The following is a 23138-nucleotide window of genomic DNA, read 5'->3' as shown; positions in this document are numbered from 1 at the left end:
AGCTGAGTAGATTGGTGCAGCACTGGTCTAGGAACTTGTAGTCCACACGTACTACTTCCTAGAAATGACTGACTCCTGAGAGTTCTGTGTGTCTCCCTCTTGATGGTTCCTAAGCACTTGGTATTTCCGATGGTCTTCTCGTTGTTAGCGCCTTGTTTGTACTCCACTGATAATTTAGGAAGGTAGTGAGGACACAAGGATTTCTCATGAACAGATAAGAAAATTAAAGCAGAAAAAAATGGAATGCCTTGTCACTTCCTGTCATATGATGAGCATCAGTGATGTACCCAGAATTGGTACAGCTCTGGTACTGACTGGGCCATCACTGGATCATCTGTCTAACCAAGGGTCTATTAACTAAGATGATTTCCAGGTTCTTTTTGACCATAGTGAGTCTAAGCATAATGGGAAAAAACCCTTAATATCACCTGATTCTCAACCGTCTTCCCCAAAACCCAAGAGTAGTAACAACACAGCATTCATAGGCAAGTGAGAGTTTGGCATTTTGTTGGTAGCATTGAATTTATGTCTTAGTCTTTCTTAAAATTCAACAACTACAGAAGTCCTCCCCTCATCCACAGTTTTACTTTTCATAGTTTCAGTTAATCCATGCTTAATGATAGACTGAAAATATTAAATGGGATATTAAAAAACTAAATAATCTATAAAATTTAAATTGCAAGCTGTTGTATTGTGACGAGATCTCCCGCTGTCCCGCTCCATCCAACCCAGGACATGAGTCATCCCTATGTCCAGCTTATCCAAGCTGTATAGACTACTCACCCGTTAGTCATTTGGTAGCCATCTCAGTTATCAGATCAATAGTCAAAATACGGGTAATGTATGCCCATCTACTGTGTACGAGGGATATTTAAACATATAAAATCACAAAATATTCACATTATAGCTATGATTTACTCCTATTTGATCAGACCATTCCCAATTTTTCACTGTGCTCCACATTGTAGAATATGTGTTCATCACTGAACTCAGGCAGAGGGCAAGGGCAACTGTAGTAATCAGTGATCATCTCAGATTTAGTGGCCCCAACTATGTGACAGACGGCAGGGTGATTACGAAAGGGAGATGGGTGAGAGTCAGCAGAAGAGTTCATCCTTAAATTTCAGGGGCATCCAAGTAAAGTACAGTGACAGATATCCTCAGAGGAAAGATTTAGATATCCAACAGGGTACACTGTAAGACTCAAATGATAAATAAAACAAAGCAAAAATAAGGAAAAAATATTTACTCATCATTTACTAACCTGCTAAGTGCTTGTTAATAATTTTCACTTTCAACCTTGGACAACACTCTAGGAGGCTATCAATGCTAATTTTTCTCCATTTAACAGGTGCTACTGAGACTCGGAGAGAGTCTCAGCATTTCTGGGATGAGAGGTTAGTTTTTGAACTCATTTGGGGAAATGCAAACTGATGTCACCACTCTTCAGCATAACCCTCTTTTGTCTTTAAATACTGACAGCTCTCCATCCTTGGGAATTCCAGAAAGATCCCAAGAGTTTCTCTGGGTTGTCCCCAGAAGGTTTCAACAGTTATTGACATTAAAGGTACAAATGCGGTCACCACAGGAACACAGCAGTAAAGTCCATTTATTACTTATGAAATGGACCCAGGGTAGGAAAGCGCTTCCACTCACTGACCAGTCTCATTTTCCCAAGGGGGGGGATGGATACTTACGGGACTTTTTGGTGGTGACGTTGACCGGGGGGCTTGAGGGACCTGTCCCCGCCGTGTTATAAGCTCTCACAGAAGCAAAGTAGATGGTGTTGGCTTTCAGTCCCGTGATGTTTTTGGTGGTGACATTTCCACTGACCCGGGTCCTACCAACCATGGATTCCTTGGAGTCGTCCATCCAGTATAAGATCTGGTTATTCAAAGAAAAGAATAAGCCATTCACGGCTTTCCAAAAACCACCGACTGCAGGCGTTTGGAGAGAGACAGTGTCAGAGACAAAAATGATTCCCAATTCCCACATTCACCGACGAATATGGCAAAACAACCAAATTACTGAAGTCTAATACATAAATAAAAAAATAAAAGATACTCTATGTGAATACATATTCTTAATAAAAATTAGAGAACCCGGGCTTTCCTAAATTTCCAACCTTGTGTGAAGGTTATCGGCTTCAACAAAGAGTACATAACAAATTTGAGCAAAACAAATTTCATGCGTCAATCAAAGACACTAGCAATGATGTTCTGCTACTGCCATTAACACCAGAGTTCTTTGGATCATAGGGTAGTTAATAATTGAACTTATACTGATCCCTTTTCATGCGTTTAGACACAATAAAAAATAAAAAAAAAGAGAATAAAGGGTAAATACCTATTTCTAAGCCCTTACAGCCTAGTTAGGAGATTAGAATAGCTATGTGGAATGAAACCATGGGATGTTTTCCAAAGACGTGAAACAGGAAAAAAAAAAAACAAAACTATAAGAATTTGGAGAAAGACAACATGGATCAAAGAACAGTCCTAGAGATGAGCTTTGAGAAATAAATAGGGTTCAGATGAGAGGTGTGGCACTCTAGACATGGAATGGAAGGATACTACCAAGTGAGTTTAACTTAACCTCTTGTTTGGATCAGAAGGTTCATGTTAAAAGGAAAACGATCCTTAACATGGATGTGCCTCTTAAATTTTAACAAGTTAATATTGATGACAGGTGCAATGCTGTATATCAGGTTTCTAGAACTTACTCATCTTATTTAACTGAAACTGTGTGCCCTTTGAAATGCCTATCACTTGTTAATTTTCTGCTTATGATCACTTGGAAAGATTTTCTTCCCTTCATTCATTCTTTATCTTTAGACATTGCTATAGTTTAGATCTGAAGTCCCTCCCAAGGCCCCTGATTGAAGGTCCATGGCACTACCTGGGGGTATGGAACCTCTAAGAGGTGGGGCCTAGTGGGAGGAAGTTAGATCATTGCGGTCGCATCCTTCAAAAAGATATTGGGACCCTAGTGCCTTCCTTTGTCTCTCATTGCTTCCTGGCTTCCTGGAGGTGAGCAGTTCCTTGGCCACATGCTCCCATAGTGAAGAGGTCCCTTGCCACAGACCCCAAAGCAACTGGCCAAACAATCATAACCTTAATCCACCAAAACCATGAGCCAAAATAGTCTTCTTTTTAAGCCGATTATCTCAGGTATTTGGTTACAGCGATGAAAAGCTGACCAATACAGACAGACAGTACAACCTAGGTCAGGGGTTCGGGGATGCTGTGCATGGACTGGTGCCTTTAGAGGAAGCGGAAAGTGCACCTAGATTACCTCATAGCCTAGCACTCGTCCTGTGTTCCTGTTCCAGGCAATAGCGTTCCATGACACCTCCACTTCAGAAGCAGAGAAACTCTGGACGGAAGTTCCCTTTGGGGCCAGCTGAGGTTCTACCATCCAGACAAAGACAGAGCCATCCGTTAGCAGAGGGGCCTTCCAGAAAACCAATGCCAAATGCAAATCAGTTCTCAAGCGGAGCCAACCCAGAACTAAGGTCAACTCACCGTCTTCCCCAGAGTAGATGATGGACACGGTGCTCAGGGAGCCCTCTCCTTCATTATTATAGACCCCCACTTTGACTTCAAAGGGAGACAGGGGCGTGATGCTGTCATTGTGGTAGATGAACTTGGAGGATTCCACAAAGGCTACTCTCTCCTTGGTCCAGGTGGTCGAGCCCACGGGCCGGAACATGACGATGTATCCAAACCCTTCTCCGTTTTGCAGCTCTTCTGGAATGGACTTGGTCAGAATGTGGTCAATCAGCTCAGCACGGGCCAAAGTACGGTAATGAGCTATTACAATATTTAGTGGTCATTCGGCATTTCTTTTATAGAAAGGAACATAGGTATTGGCCCTGTTTAGTGACGTACTGAAAAAAAATACTCTTACTTGGAATGCCAATAGGAAAATGATCCCAAAGAAAGGTTTTTAGAGCAATAGTTGAAACTTTAAAAATAAAAAACAAATCCTGTACATTTATATCTAGTTCCTTAACCGTTCATGAATGACGATCATATGTGGTCTAAAAGATACATGGTTTCGAGATTAAAAACTAAAACATAATTCTAAACTCAGCACAGAATTCACTTAGTAACTGTTTAAAAGTCTATATGCTTTCATTTCACAAGAAAATCTTGTAAGATGTGGGTGATGAAATTATGTTACAATAGCATACCCTTTAAGACAGAACATTTCTCACAAGAAAGCATAAAGAATCTCCTAGTATCTTTAAAACCCATATCTTCATTTGTAGTGAAGCACTGTGTGTTTTTCCTGACATAAGCAAATATGTGATAATCTCCACAGAGATCAAATTCTATAAAATATATTCCAAAGCCTGAAATTATTCAAATCACAAAATATAAATAAGTACCCATTTCCCCAGAACTCTGTAAATAAGAAAAACGATAAGTAATCACATAGAATGAAGCAAAGGAAAAATGAATTTGGGGCTTGATTCTGGACGAGTATCCACCTGGTTATAAGAAACTTGTATTTAAAAACCGATGACTTTGGGTTGGGGTTGTGGCTCGGTGGTACAGCACTTGCCTAGCATGTGTGAGTCACTGGGTTCGATTCTCAGCACCACAGGTAAATAAATAAAATAAAGGTCCATTGACAAGTAAAAAAAAATGTTTTAAAAAAATCAATGACTTTGTTGTGTTTTTCCAAAGGAAATGCTTTTCTGATGCTTCCTTGATATTTTGGTAAACTAAAAATGCACACCTAACAGGGCATCATAACCTGAGTCCCTCAAGTTCACAATGACATTTCTGAGACCCTCCTTATCCATTGGAGTTCATTTACTACACAGTTGCAGTATCCCCCAGAGTTACACCACGTCTGATGACCCAGCTACAGCACCAGAACAAAGGGACCATCATGCTCAGCATCTGTGTGTTGTTCTAGTGCAAAAATCTCTGTGCTCTAGACTAGGAGAGGTGGCACATGCCTGTAATCCCAGAGGCTCTGAAGTCGGAGGCACAAGAATTACAAGTTTGAGGCCAGACTCCACAATTTAGCAATGTTCTAAGCAACTTAGCAAAACCCCATCTCAAAATAATAAAATAAAATAAAATAGGTCTAGGGATGTGGTTCTATGGTTAAGTGCTCTGGTTTCCATCTCTGGGATCCATCCCACCAAAAGAAAAAAAAAAAAAAGAAAAGAAATCTTTGGGCATGATAGTAACCAATAGAAACAACTTCTGTAAGTTCGTATCTGAAGTAGGAGGACTGGGTGGTGGGCAATCACAGGGCAGGCAATATGCAGAAGGTGGTCAGTAGCAAGGGCACTGGTGCACCTAGAAGCTAAGTAAAAGAAGCTCTCAATTAGACACAGAGGAGAGAGGACTGAACTAGTAGCCAGGTGTAAAATTGGAAGCAGTAGAATTGGGAAGAACTGAGGCACAGGTGAGGATTACTAAAGCCAGAGATTGTTCATAAGAACAGGTGGTTCTGGACGGGACTCCTGTGCTCAGAACAGAGATGAACAAAGTTGCAGCTCTGCCTTTGACCTGGCTGCTAGGTTGCACTGACATTTCCCTGTCCTTGTTACTCTTTCCATGTAGCTTTAAACTAAATCCCCATTAACCAAGATGACCTGAGTGATTCTCTGTTTCCTGCCATGCGCAACAGCCTTAGAGATACAGAAAGTGAACAGAACAGGGAAGATACAGCTTCAGAAATGTAACAAGGATGCTGGGTCCTTCTATCAGTGTGTCTCTTCTTTTTGACAAGGAGACCAGCATTAAAGCAGTTGGTGAAACTAGGCCCATGCCCGTCATCCCAGTGGCTCAGGAGGCTGAGGCTGGAGGATGTCGAGTTCAAAGCCAGCCTCAGCAAAAACAAGGCACTAAGCAACTCAGTGAGACCCTGTCTCTAAATAAAATACAGAATAGGGCTGGGGATGTGGCTCGGTGGTCAAGTGCTCTTGAGTTCAATCCCCGGTTCACCCTACCACCACCAACCCCCCCCCCAAAAAAAAAAAACCCAAATAGTTGGTGACAGGAAGAGATTTGTGAGAATTTTAGAAACTTGCTGGAATATTAGACTTGTCGGGGAGGCTTCTCTGAGCTCAGATGTCATCAGAATGCTGACTCAGAATTCATGGAGAGCTGCATGTGTCAATTGACTACAAGGACTTTCCTGCAGGTTCAGTTGAAGGGGAACCAAAGAGACTTCTTTTAAGTTTTTTCTTTTCTTTGTTTCTTTCTTTTTTTCATATGGACAGAGAGTCAGAGGATGAAGAAATGTGCATAGCTGTTTCAAGAAAGCAAAAATGAGAGTTTCCTCCTTTAAACAGAGAAAGGGGTCAGTAGAATGAAAATTTCTAGAGGGAGTGAAATCCATTGCAGATAGATAAAGACTAATGATTTAGTTTGCAACCACAGCGTCGTAAGAACTCAATCTACAGTTAGAAGCCAAGGCTCAGCAACCTCCACGCCTTCTAGCCAAATCTGGGGCTCAGCCTGGTTCTGAAAATAAAGGTTTCAGGAACACAGCCACCCATGTTCATTTACATGTGGCCGGTGGCTGCTGCTGAGCTACAACAGCCCAGAAAAAAGCTAGAGAAGGATCTTGTGGCCCACAGGTTGACTAATTTCACTCTCTGACCCTTTACATAAAAAAAGTGTCCACTCTCATTATGAATGTCCACCTCCTATTTTATCCTACAGAGTTAATCTATGCTCATGTTTTCTAGGTCATATTCACCAGGAGCCCCTCCAACTTAGAAGTGTTTGGGAGCATACAGCATGAACACGTGCAAATGTCCATTTTGCCTTTATTTATTTTGATCTGTGTCCAGCAACCAGACATGATATCCAACTTGTGGAATATAGCAATTGCTGATTCCTCAGAAAGGAATAACATGCACAGAATTCGTGAGCATCCCACCCCATATATAGACTATAACATAATTAGCTATCGACCTTAAGGAATTTCTGACCACCGGGGAGAGAAAATAAGGTGTGAAACCAGCAAAACTTGCCCACTATAATGAAAATACTATGTGGCCTTTGCCGAAGTGATTCTCTTGGTAGACTCATGGGAAGGCTAATTAATTTGTGGAAAATATGTCCAGAGGGTCAAGAACAGTAGGGCAGATACACAAGGACTCTTGCCTACCCTGAGCCATCAAAGTGCATGGGGGACAGTTCATATTCTAACTCGTGGCAAACTAAAAAAGCAAGAAGAGGGAGCGCTGGGTTCAAATGCTTCTCTGTGCAGTGGTAGCTTTAGTTTCCTCACCTGCAAGGGCTCTGTGTTATGGGTTGGATATGAGGTGTCCCCCCAAAGCCCACGTGTGAGACAATGCAAGAAGGTTCAGAGGACCTTGCCACCGGGCTCCCTGCTTGTCCATACTCTTAAATGCCCGAGTAACTTCTAAAATGGAGAGAGATCTGCAAAGCTTACTGGTGGCAGAGTGAGAGAGCAAAGCTCCGGCACGGACAGACCTTCCACCCGACATGGAGCAAACTTGCTTGCTCTCAAGGGTATAGTTGGAATCCTCAAAGAGGGATTGTCCATGAGCAGCCTTGAAAGGGACTCTGTCCCCAAAGATCACCTACAACATCAAGATTCTGGGCACAAACCACCAGAATCCAGAAACTAGGAAATGCCTTCAGCAGCCATTTGGATCTGTACTAAGGAATGATGACTGGGGGTCCTCCGTGGGAGCTCTCCGAGGGAACAATGCCCCACCCCAAACACAGTCACAGCCCACAGTGCCCTGAAAAACACTGTCATCTGGCCATTTTCTATGTTTTATATTTGCCACGGCCAAATTACAAAGGGATCAACCATAGCACCTAGCACCTAGCACCTATTCTACCCCTTTCCTTTCCTCCCACTCCGACCCTCTAGAACCATGGAGAATCCAGGGATAGCACAGTGAATGAGTGCTATGGCTTAGATATGAAGTGTCCCAGGAAAGCTCTTGTGTGAGACGATGCAAGATGCAAGAAGGCTTAGTGGTGAAATGATTGGGTTATGAGAGTTGGAACCTAGCCAGCAGATTAATCCAATGATATGAATTAAATAATGGTAACTAGTCAGGTGGGGTGCGGCTGGAGGAGGTAGGTCACTGGGGGGCGTGCCTTCAGGGTTTATATTTTGTCCTCGGGGAGCTGAGCTCTTCCAGCTTCTCTGAGCAGCCTTCCTTGGCCTCCACCTTCCGCCATGTTGTCCTGCATCACTTGGGCCCAGGGCAATGGAGCCAGCTGTCTCTAGACTTCTGAAACCAAGGAGCCCCACATCAGCCTTTTCTTTTCTCCTTGTTCTTGTGAGGTCTTTTGGTCACAGTCATAAAGAAGCTGAGTAAAATAATGAGGAATGGGAAATTGGCAGAGAAAATGGAGGAGAGCTAAGAACGGACTCTCCTTTCCCTCTCCTGCTACAGCATCAGGGGCCAAGACAGTCCTGAGACGCTAGAAATGAGAGACGGGCAGAAAGTCTAAAGATAAAAGGCCAGAAACAAATTTGCCATCCGTACAAGTCAAGTCAATATGATATTAAACACAGTGAGCAGAAAAGGTATTCCATGGGCCTAAATATTCATCTGGATGCTGCAAAGAACAAGTCCACAGGATACAAAAAGCAATGTTAGAGCAACAACCATCCTCGGCCTGTTGGCTAAGGGGTTCACCTCCCTCACATTAGAATAGTTCTAATAATAATAATAATAATCTAGTAATAATTAATAATAATAATAATTCTAATAATAATCCAGCTCAACCAGAACTGGTACTAAAGAAAAGGCTACCAACCAATGCTCCCTAGATATTGAAGTTGTTTTTCTTATACTGGGGAGAAAACTGTGCTGAGTTACTCATCCTCTCATCCCTTAGTACGAGTTAGAATTTCCTAATACCACCCCTAAGTCATTCATCATCAGAACGGTGTATTTTTATCCCATGTATTTTCATATATTCGCAAGAGTGATCCAATAAATCTTTCTGTGTTTTTTTTTTTTTTTTCCTTCAGTGTTCTTCCTGCCTGGCTAAATCTTTTTTCCTTCAAAATAACTTAGTTGGACATAAAATTACCTCCCACGTAATGACGAGTTCGGATCGGCTTCCTCCACCTCCGCTGACGCTTACCGGGGCCACCACAGGCACTGAAAGCAAATCAAGAGAAATGGGTGGGGTGGGGGTGGGGGGGTAGCAATTATTAAAGCACATCTTCATCAGGAAGAAAATTTCGTTTCTGGGTTTCACCTTTCAAAAATCCCACCCAGGCACACTGGGAGAGAGAGAGTCTTGCATTTTTAATAAACATAAATTATGTTTACACAGATCCAAAATTTCTAAGAGGAGAGAGGACACAGTTGTGTTTGATGCATGAGCACCCCGGCTTCAAAATTAATTAAAAATCCAGTAACGTCTTGCATTTGACATTATTATGCATCATCTACTAATTGGCAAAATGATGTTCCATTCAGATGGTATCAGAGATACCGCTGATTTAGTACCTAATTATATAGTTGGGCTGTAAACAAGTTACCGTGGCAGTATATTAATTAATTATTTTTGTCAATAAACAAACTAAAAAGAAATTTTTTTTCTCTCCTTATTTGCCATCAGGGTATCTTAACATTTAAAAATGAAATTCTTAAAAAAATATGTAAATGAATGAGTTTTTATTTTATCACCTTGTGTTTGAATCTCACAACTCTCAGGAAAGAATAAGAGGGGCTTGTCCCTTTTAGAGTCAGAGTTTTCTCCTGTAAAGAAGGTGACTCTGAGGAGCGTCCCTGTATCCCCTGTGGAATACTCAGAAACCAATAATTCTGATGAATCATACAAAACAGTGCCCTTCAGCTATACCCTTCTGAGGATGAGTATAATAAATAAAGTTTCCAGGCAAATTGCAAAATTGACCATTGCTATTGTGTCATGTATAATGCAGTGCATGATCAGGTGAGGCTTTGTAGGTGTGGAACTGTTTTTAAAAAAAAGCACTATTTTTCTTGAGAAAAGGACAAAGGTATCCTGTACCTTGGATAGTGATAACGCTGCTGAGTATGCTTTCAGGTCTGCTAGTTATGTGGTGCGTGAACGATGTGAAATTACGTCTGGCCATTGTGACCGATATTGCAAGGTGGGGTTAGAAGCCATCTGGGTAGGGCTGGGGACCAACCGGCTTGCTGGGGTTAAAAGAGGCCAGGCTTCTCTGCTCACGGCAACTTTTCCCCACCGTGCACAGACCATTTCAGGAAATCTAGTATTTCATTTCCTTGCATTTCATACACATGCTTATCTCTGTCCGAAACACAGCCAGAGGATAATCTGTTCTTTTACAAAACAGCATCTGCCCAACACGCATTTTCCTCTTCAAATTTACCCTTGGTTTTTTGTTTCCTTCTAATTTTATGAAGAAGATCACTAGAACCTACAGATGCTTTCTCTAATATGCAGAAACTAGGGATTAAAAAAAAGGGAATGAAATAGGGGATCTTCCTTAAAATAGAAGGAGATCAGTACAGTAAAAGGGGGGAAGAAATGGGAAGGAAGTTGGCCCAACGATGCTATGTGCATGCAGAAATATATCATGATTTTGTTCCAATTTTATATATGACTATAATATGCCCATTAAAAATAAATCAATGGATAGAAAGAAGATCAATAGAGTAGAAGGAGGGAACAGGAAAGTACTGGGGATTGAATTGGAACAAACTATGTTAATAGGCATTTACGGATGGATCAAAATGAGCCCCGCTATTCTGTACAACTATAATGCACTAACAAAAATATTAGGGAAAAAAAACCCCAAATCATTTGAACCTTGACCTATTTTCTTAATCTTTTTAATACCTTTGGTCAAAATTTCCATCAATCAGGATAGATTCTACCCGGCCACTGGGTTGACAGTGCTTGGCAGGTTACAGGGACATTATTTCAGGGCCTTTGCCTCATTGAGGTGTGTACAGCAAATTGTTGGAAAAGAGACTTGGGGTTCGCTCTCTCTAAAGTTTCCAGTTTCCTGTGAAACATAAAGTTCCATTCTTTATTTAATTTTCAGATTAACTACAATAAGGCTGAAAACCATATTGAGAAGAAATTGGGTCTGTGAGGATGGGGGAGAGGAGAGGATAGGAGAGAGGAAGGGGAACTTCAGCAGGATTCGTAAACTTGGGGGAAATCAGGATAATAGCACAGCTCACTGTGGAGGACAGCGTTCATGGTCAGTACAAGGTGGTACACAATTGTACGCTAGAAACTCCATAGTTTGGGTAAACTTTGCCAAAGATACCCAAATAATAATAATAATAATAATAAAAAATAAATAAATAAATAAATAAATAAATCAGCTGTAAACAACCAACCAGAAACCAAAGCTAATATCCAGAGTCATCAGTCCACACCTAGAGATTCTGATGTCAGGCTTGGAAATTTCTTGGTTTACACCCTTTCTCTGGCTAACCTCTTGCTCATCTAAGTTGAGGCTCACTGTTATTTGGAGAATGCTGTGCTCACAGCTGTTCCTCCTAATCCAAACTCTGCCCAAACAACCAGCTAACGTCCTGATCCTCATCTTCCTCTCCTGTGAAGGGAAGGAAATTCTTCTCAACCCTACACCTGTTGCATGATTTAATTAGATGTTATTGCTGCAGATTATATTTTTTTCTAGAGCCAATCCTCTGATGGAAATATGACATTAGGCCCGGGGAGGCAGCTCAGTTGGTAGAGTACTTGCCTAGCATGTATGAAGTGCTTGGGTTGATCCCTAGCCACACACACTCACACACACACACACACACACACACACACACACATTACCTTCAGTTTAGAAATTGAATTATAACTATGCATGTCTTTTGAAATGAGCTCATGCTAGTTCAACCAAGCCAGCCACAGTGACGTGACCCTTTTTTTGTAGGACTGGACAAGAAGATCAATTTTACAAGCTACCAGAACAAGTTGATATGCTGTCACCCTGGATGCGGAAGTTTGAGCCTAAAAAAAGAGGATTTATTGAGAAAAGCTCAAGAAGACTGATTCCAAGGCCAGTTCCACCTATGTTCTGCTGTTCAGTGTACCAGTTGGTGCTTAATTAGAGCTTCTGTTAAATCAGTTGAGGGTTTACCTCATTTGCGTGGGCAGGGATGCATGCTCTTGTCCAATGTCGCTGTAAGTAGGTCAGAGTTGAGAAACAGATGAATATGTATGGCTACCTGCACCAGAGACTCTTGGAATTCTTGGCTACCACATCTCAACGAAACAAGCAGTCACTGGTTGGCATCTACCGACCTGCAGAATCTCTATTAGATTTTTGCTAGAAAATGGATAAGACGCACAGATGGCTTCTGAGATGCTCTTATTCTGATAGTCTTGCTAAGGGGTCACCATCTTTAATTCGACCCACTGTTCAAGGAAGTACACCTTGCCTGGTACAGATAAAAATGTAAATAAAAATGAGCATCCCTTGCTCACTGCCACGTCCTACAAGACCCATAAAAATACTTCTTAATTTTTTTTTCTATTTCTGCACTTTTCAGAGACATTGATTCCTTACCTGACGCCTTGGTTCTTAACAATTCCGATGGCTTACTCGGCTCTCCGATGCCAATGCTGTTCCCGGCGACAACCCGGAATTCATACTCCACCCAGGGACTCAAACCAACCACGGTGGCATTGTGTGTCTGACCGTTGAGAATTTCAGGGACTAAAAAGAAAGGGACACTTACGGCGATGGATTGGCACTAGCCAAAAACAAATGATCATGTGAAATGATTATTAAATTAAAAAAACTGTAAAATTACATTTGTTTACGTTAATAAATTTAAAAGTCTTTGCTTTTGGTGGTTGTTAGAACATAAAAGCACCTGTGTCACTTACCTGTAGCAACAGCTTGCCAACCCACAGAAAAAGGTGTCCGAGTCTGAATTGTAAATATTTGAATGGGACTGTTATTATCCGGGCCTGGTGTCCACCTTAGCTGGGAGGTGGTACTAGAAATGTGTTCTACTCTCACATCTTCTGGGGGACCTGGAGGACCTTGAGAAAGATATTTTATGATGACTGTATTAGCGAATTATTTTTTAAATATATTTTTTAGATGTTGATGGACCTTTATTTTATTCATTTATTTATATGCAGTGCTGAGAATCGAACCCAGTGCCTCACACATGCCAGGTGAGGAGCCACCACCCCAATCCTGTATTGGAGATTTTTAAATGCTGTGATTGATAAGGACGGTCTATTTCCACCTGTTACGCTTAGAAAATAAAATATTGACAATCACATGTGTGTGCAGCACATAATTGGAGATTAAGTCCTATTAACTCAGCTTACACAGTAAAGCATCCGTGTGGAAATGCTCCCTCCAGAGATTAGAAAATGCTAGACACCGGGGTAGACTGTATAGCAAGCAAAAACTGAGAAGAGCCTCTTTTAAATTCTCCTCTCAAAGATGAATGCAAGGAAAAGCAGGTAGAAAGGATAACTACAGATGCAGGTGGACTTTTCTCTGACAAGAATGGTTTCTTAATATGCAAAGTCTAAGATTATGGCACTAGCAACACTGGTCAAGCCTGATCATTTATCATAAACAGACAAAAGCCAATCAAATGAATGCTCACCTCGAACAATGACATCGGCCACAGCCGACAGACGTTCGAGAGTCGTCTGCACCGTGCAGAGATATTTTCCTGAATGGCTCAACTGAATATTCCGTATCATCAAATCCCCGACGGATTCCTGTAGGTAGAAAGAGAGAAAAAAAAATGAATAAGGGTATCATCATGCACAGCAAGTCTTGTTATTTTATAGAGCTGGATAAATATTAAATATAAGGCTGCTCTGAAATCTGAAGACATTAGGATTATTGTAGTTTCTATCTTTGATGCCTTTGACGATCCCCTTTATTATAATTGCATCTAGGAACCAAGTATTTCTATGAGACCCATAAAACAAAACACAACAAAACAAAAACAGATGCGGCTTCATGAACAGTGATTATCCGCACAGATAATATGGGGAGAATGATTATGAGTGACGGTGATTCACGGGAGGGTCTTGATTCCTGTTATTAAGCTCCCAGCCATGGCACACACTTACTCCTCCGATCCTTTCAAAGTGAGTCACTCCTTTCTTTAAGTCGATGACATCGCCATTGAAAGACCACAGGAACACCACGTCCATGGAGAGGTCATGGGACACCTGGCAGGGGAGGACGATACTCTCTCCCACGGTGACATCCATTGTGGAAGGGGGGACCGTAATGACAGTCCTCTCTATTGAGAGAAGAAGAATTAAGAAAAGCCAATAAAATGCCAACCTCTGGGTAAGATATATATATATATGCATATATATATATGCAGGTATATATATGATTTTTAAAAATTATTTTTAAATATTTATTTTTTAGAAGCAGTTGGACACAATACCTTTGTTTTATTTTTATGTGGTGCTGAGGATCAAACCCAGGGCCTTGCATGTGCTAGACAAGCACTCTATCACTGAGCCACAATCCCAGCCCCTATATATGATTTTTAAAAAAAGATTTATTTTATTTTTTTTGGTACCAAGTATTGAACCCAGGGGTGCTTAGCCCCTGAACCACATTCCTAACCTCCCCTTATTTTATTTTTAGTTTTGAGACAAGGCCTTGCTAAGTTGCTGAGGCTGGCTTTGAACTTGCAAAACTTGCAATCCTTCTGCCTCAGCCTCCCGAGATTCTTGGACTACAGACATGTTCCACCTGTGCCTGGCTAAACATATTTTTGAATCATATGCAATCATTTAAAGTCACCCGAAGTTCAACCACATTCAGTGTTTTTTTCAAATATTCTGTATTTATATAGCTTATGACTTATAATGAAAGGTATCATTTTATTCATACCTCATATGAAAACACTTTACAGAAAACTACAGACCTCCAAAGCCAGTGTTCCATAGGTATAGAGTGTACCATGCTCTTTTAAATTTTTATTCTAAAATTTCAGTCATAACCTTGCAATTTGCACAGTGGTTATAACCCTAAAGAGTCTCTGTTACCTTCAGACCCCATCAGACCAACTGTGTCCCTAAGGTTATAACCACCATAGTTCACGTAGAGTGTGATAATCATATGCGTTTATTTAAAAGTATGAAAGCAACGTATTTTTTCTATTTCTGACATACTTCTGATCATAATTTTCTATTTAAGCTAAACATGAAAAAAAAAACACCCACATTTTCCTTCTTTAATCCGGAATTTGCAATAATAGAATTTTGCATCCATCATAAAAACCTTCCCACTGGAGATGACAGTCTCAATGTCAACCCCTTGTCACAGGCAACAGCATTTCACTGACTAATATTTCCAAGGACAATTCCGAAAGTGCTCTGGTTGTAGACAAGAGTCCTGTATTTTTTTTTTTTTTTGATTAAAAGAAACTCACAATGAAATAAGCCAATCCCACAGAACCAGAGGTCAAATGTACTCCCTGTATGTGGATACTGACTCACACTAAGGGAGGGAATAGAAGTTCATTAGATTAAAGGGATGGGAATAGGAAAGACAGTAGAACGAAGTGGACATCACCTTCCTATGTTCAGATATGAATGTACGACCAGTGTGGTGCCATGTCATGTACCAACACATGTATGTATCATATGTCAAAATACAGTATATTATTAAGTATATGTAAAAAGAGCCAATACATTAAACAAAAAGAAACTCACAATGATAATGGTTATGGTTTGGATATGAGGTGTCCCTTCAAAGCTCAGGTGGGAAACAATGCAAGAACATTTCAGGGGTGAGATCATTACATTAGGAGAGATATAATAATTGATGGTTTAATCCACTGATGTGAATTAACTAGGTGGTACCTGTCGGCAGGTAGGGTGTGGCTAGAGGATGTGAGTCATTGAGGTTGTGCCTTTGGGGTTTATGTCTTGTCCCTGAGGAACAGAGCTCTGTCTCCTTCTGGTTGCTGTATCCTAAGCTAGTCTCCTCCGCCATGATGTTCTGCTGCACCTTGGACCCAAAGCTACAGAGCCTACCAAATCTCCAGAACTGTAAGAAATCGGCTTCCTTTCTTTATGAAACACTCTTTCGTCATAGCAACAGCCAACAAAGACAGGGTGTCCATGTATTTTACAATAGAGGGTCGCATTAGTATTCAAATGTTTAAAAATTTCCCAAGCGTTCTTCGTCCAGACTTAGAAGTGGAAAGTAGACTGTCACAATCTAGGGTTTTAAGGGACGTATTGATAAAAGAGTCATGGGAAAGAGAAGCGTGCATTCTACTTCAGAACATAATGAAGAAAATTCCTCATTTGGTTTCAATCTGTCTTCAAGTTTTAATTTTCAAGAAATATTTTTCTTCTTTTATTAGATTCATGCACTTTTTTTCTTCTAATCTTCTCTAGGGAGGGGTTTCAAGAACAGTTTTATGTACCATGTTCATTGTTAATTCCAAGCCTCCTCCCCATCTCTCCCACCAAATCAGAGTAAATGATATCTAATATTTTAAGAAAATCTTATAAGACTAGGGAAAACTTTTTCCTTTTGTAGTGTCTTAAAAAATAATTAATATCTTATTTATGTGTGTAGGAGAATAAGTTGCCTCATTGAATATGATTAAACATTTGAGATGGTACAATAATGTAATTTTTGAAACATTAAAAATGAAAGCCACTCCTCCCATCTATGACACCCACACCCACACAGTGACAACTTTAGACAAATTACGTCTTAAAAACAAAGCTTGTTGGTAGTACAGTAATAATGAAATAATGACTAAAAATTCAAGAATAAGATACAATGGCATTAGAATTTAATAAGATGGTCTTGCTTGGTTTTCTGAAAACTCATGTTTAGAACATCAAAATTTAAATTTTTAGCAACTACCTTTTCCATGGATAAAAATGGGAAGTGACATTAGTGACTCTTGGCAAAGGCAAGGTCATAAATACTTTTTGTTAAGTTTTCATTTTGCAAAGGATCTTTCTGCCAATTTGTCTTTTTGAAACCATTGAGAGTTTTCTTTAGACTGCAATATTAGTCTAAATTCTTTTTTGTTTTTTTTCTTTTGGTACTGGAGATTGAGCCCAATGGTGCTTAAGCACTGAGCCACATCTCCAGATCTTTTGGTTTTTTATTCTGAGGCAGGGTCTTTTTAAGTTGCTGAGGGCCTCACTAACTTGCTGAGGCTGTCTTTGAACTTAACATCCTCCTACCTCAGCCTCCTGAGCTGCTGGGATTACAGGCATGTGCCACCACATTCAGCTGTTAATATAAGTTTCTGAAAAAATTACTTTAAAGTATAAATTTTAGAACATCTAGAGCTGATTGTTCTCATGGAACAAATTTTTTTGGTGGGGTACAAGGGATTGAACCCATGGGGGCACTTAACCACTGTGCCATGTCCTCAACTCCCTTTATTTTCTATTTTGAGACAGGATCTCCTTAAACTACTTAGGGACTAAGTTGCTGAGGCTGGCCTCAAATCTACAATTCTCCTTCCTCAGCCTCTCAAATCACTCGGATTACAGGCATGTATCACCATACCTGGCTTGGAATCAATTTTCTAAAAAAGATTTAACCCTATTTCTTTCACTATAAAATCCATTTTGTGTAAGCCTGAATTGAATTGTTAATGTACATGTATACAAAAAAAAAAAAAAAACTTTTATTTTTTTGTATGGCATTTTCTGTAACTTTGGAGGAGTTTGTTTAAGAAACCATAAGTGAACTTCCTGATCTGGGTCTAACTCACGATGCCAGTTATTCATTCCATTGCAGTATCTTCAATTATAATGAAAAACTCATTAATAACTGGCTTCCCTGGAGCTTCATATAAAAATAGGGTTTTGTCCTTAAATGGAATAATCTTCAAATTAAATTTTTATTCCTAACCCCGTGAATATTAGCTTTGCAATGTTGCAGAAATGTTCTAAACCCTAGATTTTAAATTCTTTAAAGAATCTGAGTCACTCTGGGATATGCTTTCCGGTAGTGTCCATATTCAAGTGGGGAAAAAATAGTCTGTGATAATTTACTAACAAAGCCTACTGCTTGACCCCACCAGTCACTGCCCTGGTTCTCAGGCTGAGCGTTAGCATTTCTGTGAATGCCACAGGGCTAGCTCTGGCATGGGCAAGCTGGCCTCCTCCCACCCTGGACCCTGGGGCTGACTGAGTCCCTCCTTACCCTGCAGGCTTTGCTAATATCCACTCCAGTTCTTGATGCCCATATCACCTCCACCCCTATGGGCTCAGGACCTGATGTGCTCACGCCCGGCAGGCTGCAGCACCCAGACGGCAGCTATGCACACATGCACACACCTGCACAGGGCACCCACAGCTTGCATGAATGCTGCCTGTGGGTCCTCAGGCCTGACTGGGCTGGGGTGTGCGTGGGTTGCTGCCATCGAACTGTAACCACTTACTCACAGCACCACCAGTGCATGCATGTGCTCCACCGTCCCACTAAACTACATAAAAAGCAGGCTCAGAGACAAAATAACTAAGAATGTCAAAGCTGCAACAGCAGAACTTTAAAATAAGCATGGGGCATTCCTGAGCAAGGGTCCCTGTAAGAGTGAGTTACCTGTCCATCACCCTGAATGCCATGATAAGAAAGAGTCTCTTTCCAGGCACAGGGGTTCACACCTGGAATCCCAGCAGCTCAGGAGGCTGAGGCAGGAGGATTGCAAGTTCAAAACCAGCCTCAGCTGGCCCTAAGCAACTTAATGAGACCCTGTCTGTAAATAAAAAAAATAAAAAGGGCTGGGGATGTGGCTCAGTGTTGGAGCGCCCCTGGGTTCAATGCCTGGAATGAAAAAGAAATATTCTCTGACATAGAAGAAGAAAGCAGAGTAGAATATGTTTAAGCAAAGGTGGGTGGGCACGAGTGGGGGGAATGGGCAGACATTGCTCACAGAGTAAAAAGTTTCAGTTAGACAGGAGGAATAAGTTTCTGACATCTATAGCACAGCAGGGTGACAATAGTTAATAATAATGTGCTGTATATTTCCAAATCGCTCAATGAGTAGATTTTTCCATGTTTTCATTACAAAAAGAATAATAAGCCTGCTATGTGATGGATATGTTAATTAGCTTTAATCATTCCACAATGAAAATGTGTTATCAAAATATCATATTGTGCTTTATGAATATATACAATTATTTGTCAATTAAATTTTTTCAAAAAGATAGTGGAATCTTTTTCCTAAAAGATATGAGGAGTATGAGAAATAAGAAGCAAGCAGTGGTATAACGACATTGCAGCATCTGCACTGTGACAAATGGAATATACCTACAAAGAAATACCTCTGTGCAGTCAGATGTGATAAACAGAAAAGGGAATGTGTGTTTATTTGACCTCCCTTCCTCCGTGAGCATCCTCCGTGGATAAAGCAATGCTTGCACAAGAAGACTCTTTTGTTTTGGTACTGGAGATTGAACTCAGGGGCACTCGACCACTGAGCCCCATCTCCCCAGCCCTATTTTGTATTTTATTTAGAGACAGGGTCTCATGGAGTTGCTTAACACCTTGCTTTTGCTGAGGCTGGCTTTGAACTTGAGATCCTCCTGCCTCAGCCTCCGGAGCTACTGGGATCACAGGTGCACACCAGTGCATCAGGCAAGAATTTTCTTAATGACTGTTCCTTTCCCCAAACCACATGCAGACCTGCCCTAATGCTGTGGAGGTGGCTGTCTAGGGGGCCATGAGGTCCCTGATTGCTAACTTGAATAGTTAGCATCTGTAACCCTGCATAGCCCCAGCTCAGAACACAAAGCAATTGCCCACAGGAACAAAATCACCACCGTTGCAGAGACTAGGAGAGGGGAACTTGGGCTACAAAAGCATCCAAAGTCTTCCAAGCTGCTTCAGGGCAAGAGCAAGGATTTTTGAGCCCAGGAACTCGTCTTTGGCTGACACCTTAAATTCTTCAGAATCCCAAGCAGCTGAGAGATTTCTTCAAACCACTCACACCACAGAATAGGACACGTGGGTGTGTGCACACCCCTTCTCCTTTCCCGGGAGTGAATTTTTTTTTCCAGTGGAATCGGGGAAGGAACTTGGAGGCTCATTAACACCGAAACACTTCTCAGTGTTTATGGATGAGTGAGATCGTTAGAGCCCAAATCGCCACAGATGAAGCAGAAGCAGCATCCGTCTGCAAAGCTCTGTCACTTGTGAAATGTGGTGGAGCTGCTTTCTCATGAAAGGAAATGAAGGGATACTTACTCCCTTGCATCCCAGGCCATTTTATATACCTTAGGTAGAAAATTGGGACCAGTGGTCTGAAAATTCCAGTGTGCCTGAGAATTTCCTGGAGAAGTTATTTAAAATGCAAATTCCTTGGCTCCTACCCGAACTAGAGATTCCACGGACCTGCAGGGAGACGCCAGCCTATAGACTTCAACAGGCTTCTCCTGCTGATTCCGTGAAGGTACTCTGAGGACCACGCTTTGAGACACATCCCATTAGGTTTTTTGAAATGTGAACCTGAAATTCCTATGGAAGGGAATCTAAGGTCTAATTAAACATATTGTCAGAAAGTCTAGAAAGCTGTGGCTTCTGCAGAAAGTTCATTGCCAGGATGATAATATTATTGTTTTGTGACATTTTAAAAATAAAAATAGAGTTCTGCACGTTCATCTTTTTTTTAGTGTTTCATGGAATGTTTTAGCATATAGAAAACTCTAAGAATCCCTGGATTAAACAAATACCTCAATTCAAGGTTTCCTACATTTGGCAGAATATGGAAACTTTTTTTTTTTTTTTTTTTGGTGGGTGGGAATCCTGGGGATTAAACTCAGGGGAACTTGATCACAGAGCCACATCCCCAGCCCTATTTTGTATTTTATCTAGAGACAGGGTCTCACTGAGTTGCTTAGTGCCTTGCTTTTGCTGAGGCTGACTTTGAACTCGAGATCCTCCTGCCTCAGCCTCCTGAGCCACTGGTTTTCTTATGTTCAGATCGCCTAATATATTTATTTATTTTTATGTGGTGCTGAGATCAAACCCAGAGCCTCACATGCGCTAGGTGAGTGCTCTACCGCTGAGCTATAACCCCAGCCACATCATCTAATATTTTAAAAACACTTTCTGAAATATGGATGGATGAAATCTTCTGATATATATGATTGTCCTACAAATAACTGGGATAAGTGTTGGGGAAGGAAAGAAGGTTACAGATTAGATGTCAGGTTAGTTATGAGTTAATGAGTTACATCTAGTATAGATATTAGATATGAGGTTTTTGTTATCAGCAGGGGCTGGTGAGGACATGAGAGATCCTTGTACTACATTCTTCATTTTGTGTGTTTTTAAGACTCATTAATAATAATAATAATAATAATAATAATAATAATAATAATAATAATAATGTCTGGGTTAATTATTTATCTACAGTACATAGAAGACTATCTTCTGCTCAGCTCCTACAGTGAGGAGGACGGACCCCTGTTTGACGATTACTGTAAACATAAATGACATTCATAAAGAGGTCATTAGCTGCACTCTGTGGTGCGAGACTGTAACTCCAGCTATTCAGGAGGCTGAGGCAGGAGGATCATGATCTTGAGGTCAGCCTGGGCCCCACAGTGAGACCTGATCTGTCTCAGAAAACGAAACAGCAGCAAACGATAAAAAGATCATAAAATTACAGATTTTAATATTTGCCATTTTCAATCTATATTGGAGAGAAGTCATTTTATTAAAATAGCTTGATAAAGTCCTCCTATTTTTAAGGAGTCTAGGGAAAGCTTTAATAGAATATATGATGTCTTTGATGAATAGCTTTATTCAAATTCACACTGTCCTAGTCACTAATGATCTTTCCAGAATGTACCTTCAATTACAATCACTCCACCAGACATGAAAACCAATCATATCAAAACGTAGGTCAGAATCGTTTAGCACGGTTTCTTTAAACACAAATGGAATTGGTCCTACTGGTGGCCAAGAGACTCGTTCCATTTCTTAATTCCCAAGTACATTTTTGGAAACCAGGGAATGGCAATCAAACGTGTATCTGGTCTCATCTGACCATACACACAATACTACTCTTCTCATAGCTTTATTTGGCTTTTCTTTGGTACCTTCAACTTGGCTAAAATCTTCATCTGTGAATCATAATCTTTTAGTGTCAATTTCCAAGATAACAACTGTTAAAATGATTCAGAAGTTGTCAACTGCTCTCAAAGGATGGAGAAATGCATGTGACAAATAATCAAACTCTTCTTCCTCTTTACAAAGAGGTTCTGCCTTTGTTACTCTATGACATTATAGGAAATGTTGCTAAGATACCGATAAAAAGTAAACTAGGATATAAATAGTACTTCAAACAGGTGACAAAACTTCTCTGATATTTTCTCTCACTATTTAACTTATGAAGGCTATAAATAAATACTTTAGAGATTTGGTCCTCTTCCTAATTCCTCAGAATCTCCAATTGTGGTACACGTTAACACGGTGATAAGCCAACCTTTTCCAATTGCTATTTATTTCTCCTATCTATATGATTCACATCAGGACAGTATTTCTTCTAACTCTAAGAACTGAGGTAGAAGCATTTATTTTAGGACAGATTTAAAAGTGTCTACATTTCCAAAGAAGATGACCAACAGGTGTATGTAAAGATGACTGACATCACCAGGTAAGGGCTGGGAATGTGATTGAGTGGTACAGCACTTGCCTGGCATACATGAAACCCTGAATTTCATCCGCAACACTGCAAAAAGAAAACAAAACAATGACCCCAACACTGAACATCACCAATCACCAGGGGATTGTAAATCAAACCTCATACCTATCAGGATGGCTATTACCAAAAAGATAAAAGGTAAGAGTTGGCAAGGCTGTGGAGAAAAGGGAAGCCTTGTACACTGCTGGTGGGAATATTAACTGATATTGCCATTATGGAAAACAAGATGGCGGCTCAGAAATTTTAAATAAATAGAATTTCCATATGATGCTGCAATCCTCATTGTAGATATAGACCCCAAAGAAGTGAAATCAGTGTGTGGAAGATTATCTACACTCCCCACATTCACTGTTGCATTATTTATAACAGTCAAGATATAGAAGAAACCTAAGTGCCCATCATTTATGAATGGATAAAAAATGTGGGATATATATATATATATATATATATATATATATATATATATATCATG

At 40.5% G+C, this 23138-nt stretch overlaps 1 protein-coding gene across 3 annotated transcripts in view; it reads right to left on the bottom strand.

Moving 5' to 3' along the window:
* Cntn6 (contactin 6) overlaps positions 1-23138 on the bottom strand; it is a 287218-nt gene that overhangs the window by 10863 nt on the left and 253217 nt on the right. For all 3 annotated transcript variants that reach the window (XM_048787025.1, XM_015495120.2, XM_048787026.1), the window contains 8 exons: positions 14076-14251; positions 13598-13715; positions 12855-13013; positions 12532-12681; positions 9063-9133; positions 3522-3756; positions 3292-3407; positions 1698-1884 (listed from right to left, as the gene is read on the bottom strand). In XM_048787025.1, coding sequence (XP_048642982.1) covers positions 1698-1884; positions 3292-3407; positions 3522-3756; positions 9063-9133; positions 12532-12681; positions 12855-13013; positions 13598-13715; positions 14076-14251 — 1212 coding nt within the window. The remainder of the gene's footprint in view (positions 1-1697; positions 1885-3291; positions 3408-3521; positions 3757-9062; positions 9134-12531; positions 12682-12854; positions 13014-13597; positions 13716-14075; positions 14252-23138) is intronic.

Source organism: Marmota marmota, unplaced genomic scaffold (assembly GCF_001458135.2).
Source record: "Marmota marmota marmota unplaced genomic scaffold, marMar, whole genome shotgun sequence".
NCBI classification, from domain to species: domain Eukaryota; kingdom Metazoa; phylum Chordata; class Mammalia; order Rodentia; family Sciuridae; genus Marmota; species Marmota marmota.
The sequence above is the reverse complement of the archived record's forward strand: the minus strand, read 5'-3'. Positions and strand labels throughout refer to the sequence as shown.